Source organism: Condylostylus longicornis, unplaced genomic scaffold (assembly GCF_029603195.1).
Source record: "Condylostylus longicornis isolate FDR11 unplaced genomic scaffold, ASM2960319v2 ptg000055l, whole genome shotgun sequence".
In the NCBI taxonomy this organism is placed as follows: Eukaryota; Metazoa; Arthropoda; class Insecta; order Diptera; family Dolichopodidae; genus Condylostylus; species Condylostylus longicornis.
Genome location: NW_026578024.1, coordinates 15,447,198 through 15,450,718, shown reverse-complemented (window position 1 = coordinate 15,450,718; position 3,521 = coordinate 15,447,198). Strand labels below are relative to the sequence as shown.

Sequence of the window (3,521 nt, the reverse complement as noted above, 5' to 3'; positions counted from 1 at the left end):
TTCAACATATTTAAGTTTTACACAATACAAGGTATTTTAAGAAAACACCAAAATAAATATTCAATTTTTTTTTTAAATTTCCTGAACAAAGCATTAATTTGTATTTGATCAGCTTTAAATTTTATGTTTCTTACTAGGAAAAACCATTCAATTAAAGAAACTTAGAACTACTGCAACTACAAAAGTAGTTGGGCATATTAGCTAGCGGATAAATCACACGCAGTAAACCTATTCAGTTATTTTCTCAGTTATTTTCTATTAAACCTGCCGAAAAAATATTGTGCTGTCCATTTAAAACAATGCTTATCAGCTGTGTTGGTGCCATTTACATAATTGTCTTTTTCAAGCTAAAGCATTTTGTGGCCTTTGTACACATATTTGGTTTTTTATGCTCATAACATAATTCTAATAATATTCATATATACACATTTGACATACATAATTACTATATCTATTGAGCTTCAGGAAATACAATATACGTTAAAAAAGGCATGTGCCAATACTATAGAAAATAAATTAAATATCTATTTCACGTGCTTTTAAAGTGAATAGTTTATCTATGTATTTTATAAACGGTTTTCGTATTCTTATGTTTTAGTAAACAAAAATGACGCAAACAGAATGTAGATGGTTGTGATACTGTTATAATTTTTTAATACATCATCACTCATATTCTGTTAGTTGCGTCACTAAAATTGATGAAAAATATTGTCGTAATTCATTTGGTATAAATATGTATAAACCATGCTAAATTTTACAGAACATTGTTTTTAGAAACTGTTCTTCAGAAAATCTTAATGTTGATGTTTATTGGAAAATATTTAATAATTTTAGCTATAGGTAATATCAAAGCAAAGGCACAGCAAACAAAATCAGTCTTCTCATTCCTTACAAATCATAAATACGTACGTATTATGTATACATATATTCATTGTTGGACATTGTCTCTCATTCGGGCAGTTTTAGCCCAAAGAAGTTGTTCAGTTTAGGCGAAAACATTTCAGATGTGGCTTCCTGACATCGCAGTCGCATGCAGTACTGAAGTTTATCAGAAATCTGGGGAAAAGACCAATTAGTGGATGACATCCAAAAAGATACAATGAATGTGATTTCTAAACCTTAAAACAAATTAGAAAACATCAGCATCAACATACTAAAACTAATTTTTATCGTCAAATTGATTTTCAAAGTTTATTAAAAGTATAAGATTTTCATTTTGGGGAGTTTATTATTAAGGATTTGTGAATCATAACAGGTCACATAAATAAACGCATCATGCCCTACATTGTCGAAATCTTTTCTTTTTATTGAAATAGGCGAAATTTCGTTACACAGCTGCAGAGCAGAATACACATGAATGATTCAGTTTAAAGAATGATTGAACGTAGAAAAGAGTCTCGAGCTGAAGTCGAACTAGTGCAAAGTGCTTCCTAGCATCTCTATGTTTATGTATTGTTTTGTATTCAATGTCTCGATCACAATTGCAAACAAATAACTACGAGAGCATATTATCTTATGTTACCTCTTTATCTAAGTAAATTTGCAAGTAAAATAACTTGGAAGTAATTTTTTTTACTTAAAAATAACGCAATTTTCCTTTTTCATTTCATAGTTTTACAGTTCAAATGTTTTTGTATTTTGTAAATATTTTATTATGTTTAAAAAATTTAACTATAAAAAGTAATACAATGAAACATAAGCGAAGATTTAAAATTATGTCCTAAGACCTAAAAGCTCCTATGGAGCACCTGCTGGTGGTGGGGGTGGTGGAGGTGGCGCTCCGGCTGGTGGTGGGGGTGGTGGAGGTGGTGCTCCGGCTGGTGGAGGTGGTGCTCCTGCTGGTGGTGGGGGTGGTGGTGGAGGTGCTCCAGCTGGTGGCGGTGGTGGTGGTGGAGGTGCTCCTGCTGGTGGCGGTGGTGGTGGAGGTGGCGCTCCTGCTGGTGGCGGTGGTGGTGGAGGTGGTGCTCCTGCTGGTGGCGGTGGTGGTGGAGGTGGCGCTCCTGCTGGTGGCGGTGGTGGTGGAGGTGGTGCTCCTGCTGGTGGCGGTGGTGCTCCTGCTGGTGGTGGTGGTGGTGGAGGTGGTGCTCCTGCTGGTGGTGGACGTGGTCCAGCTGGCGGTGGTGGTGGCGGAGGTGGTTTTGGTTTTGCTCCAGCAGGAGGTGGTGGTGGACGTTGTGCTAAAGCACTCCTCTTATTTAAACGATGTGGAATTGCTTTTGCATCAGCAAAGTTTGTTGCCAAAAGGCACTAGAAAAATATGTAAATATGTTTATATAAAATAGATGACCAAAGTAAGAAAAACGAAATGTTACGTATACAATAAACCATCATTTATCGATCGAAAACTTACAACTACTAATACGCCAAAAATAAGAAACTTCATTCTGTTTTAACACGCTTCGAAATTAAAAATGATACTAGGTAGAAATTTGTTTTGGCTTCTGAATTTATATTAGAAGTTAATCAAACTTTTGTCCTTGAAAATAGCAAATTTAAAAAGTTTTAAACAAATATTTCTACATGTTGTTAGATCTTTACTCTATGTCAGAAATTTTAACAATACCCGTAAATAAATATTAAAATTTTATAATATATTTTTTGAACAAAACCAAAATTTATATTTAATCAGCTTTAAGTTTTGTCTGTGCTATTAAAGCAAGCCATTGAATTAAAGAAAATTAAAAATGAGAAAAAATTAAATTTTCAGTCCTGTGAAACCAATGTGAATGTTTACTAAAGACTATTTTGTCAGGTAATTAGAATTTCCACACAAATCCTGCAGATTCTGGCACAAAGGTTGCTCTGTTAATAAATTTTTCGTGTGAAATTATTGCACCCTTTAGTATTTTAGAGTAAATTATTTCTAGAGTTGCATGTGGCAGGCTTCTTATAAACTAATATAACCAGTATTAAATTTAAGAGGAACAGTTATGTGAAAAATATTATTGTCAAATTTCGTTTAGCCTTCCTCAATTTGTGTTAAGCTGTAATTGTCACAAAAAACAGGCATAGCTAAGTCGAGTAGAAATTCGGCGGTACCGACAATATCAACAAATGTAGACACCACTGCCTGTATTTCTCTCTCTTTATGTTATTGCTTATGTTATATTATATATCAATTGTCGATATGTCTATACGTCAGTCAATGTATCAATGTCAAAAGACGTTTGACATTAGCTTGGCAAACGAACTAGTAAATTTGTAATATCCTTCGAAGATTCATTGTAGACGTTAGTGCAACGTTATAAATTGTTATTTTGCAAAGTTAGAAAATTTTATAAATTAAATAGCTACAGCAAACCCACTCTTCTAATTCCAATATGACATACTTATCAAACTGTTCAAACAAATATATTATGCTACACTCTCCTAATATAATAGATCAGTTTTTCATGGCATACTATCTCAAGTTATTCTTAAAATAAAGCTTTTGTAGCTTTATTTAGATATGTTTTTTTATAAATTCGTTAAGTTACACATGTTAATTATTAATATGTGTGCAGTGTGATTAGGTATAAAAT

General features: G+C 33.3%; 1 protein-coding gene across 1 annotated transcript; it reads left to right on the top strand.

Annotated features, from left to right (window-relative positions):
- Positions 1-607: 607 nt before the first annotated feature.
- Positions 608-2,251, top strand: LOC129612029 (uncharacterized). The gene is made up of 3 exons (XM_055525470.1): positions 608-630; positions 682-735; positions 1,726-2,251. The coding sequence occupies exons 1-3, from the start codon at positions 608-610 to the stop codon at positions 2,249-2,251; spliced, it is 603 nt and encodes a 200-aa protein (XP_055381445.1).
- Positions 2,252-3,521: the final 1,270 nt, after the last annotated feature.

What these genes read in the sequence shown, in the direction of transcription:
- LOC129612029 (XM_055525470.1), top strand. Translation starts at nt 608, where the DNA reads ATGACGCAAACAGAATGTAGATG. An exon ending in ACGCAAACAGAATGTAGATG is followed by an intron (nt 631 to 681) that starts GTTGTGATACTG and finishes ATATTCTGTTAG; the next exon opens with TTGCGTCACTAAAATTGATG. An exon ending in AATTCATTTGGTATAAATAT is followed by an intron (nt 736 to 1,725) that starts GTATAAACCATG and finishes TTATGTCCTAAG; the next exon opens with ACCTAAAAGCTCCTATGGAG.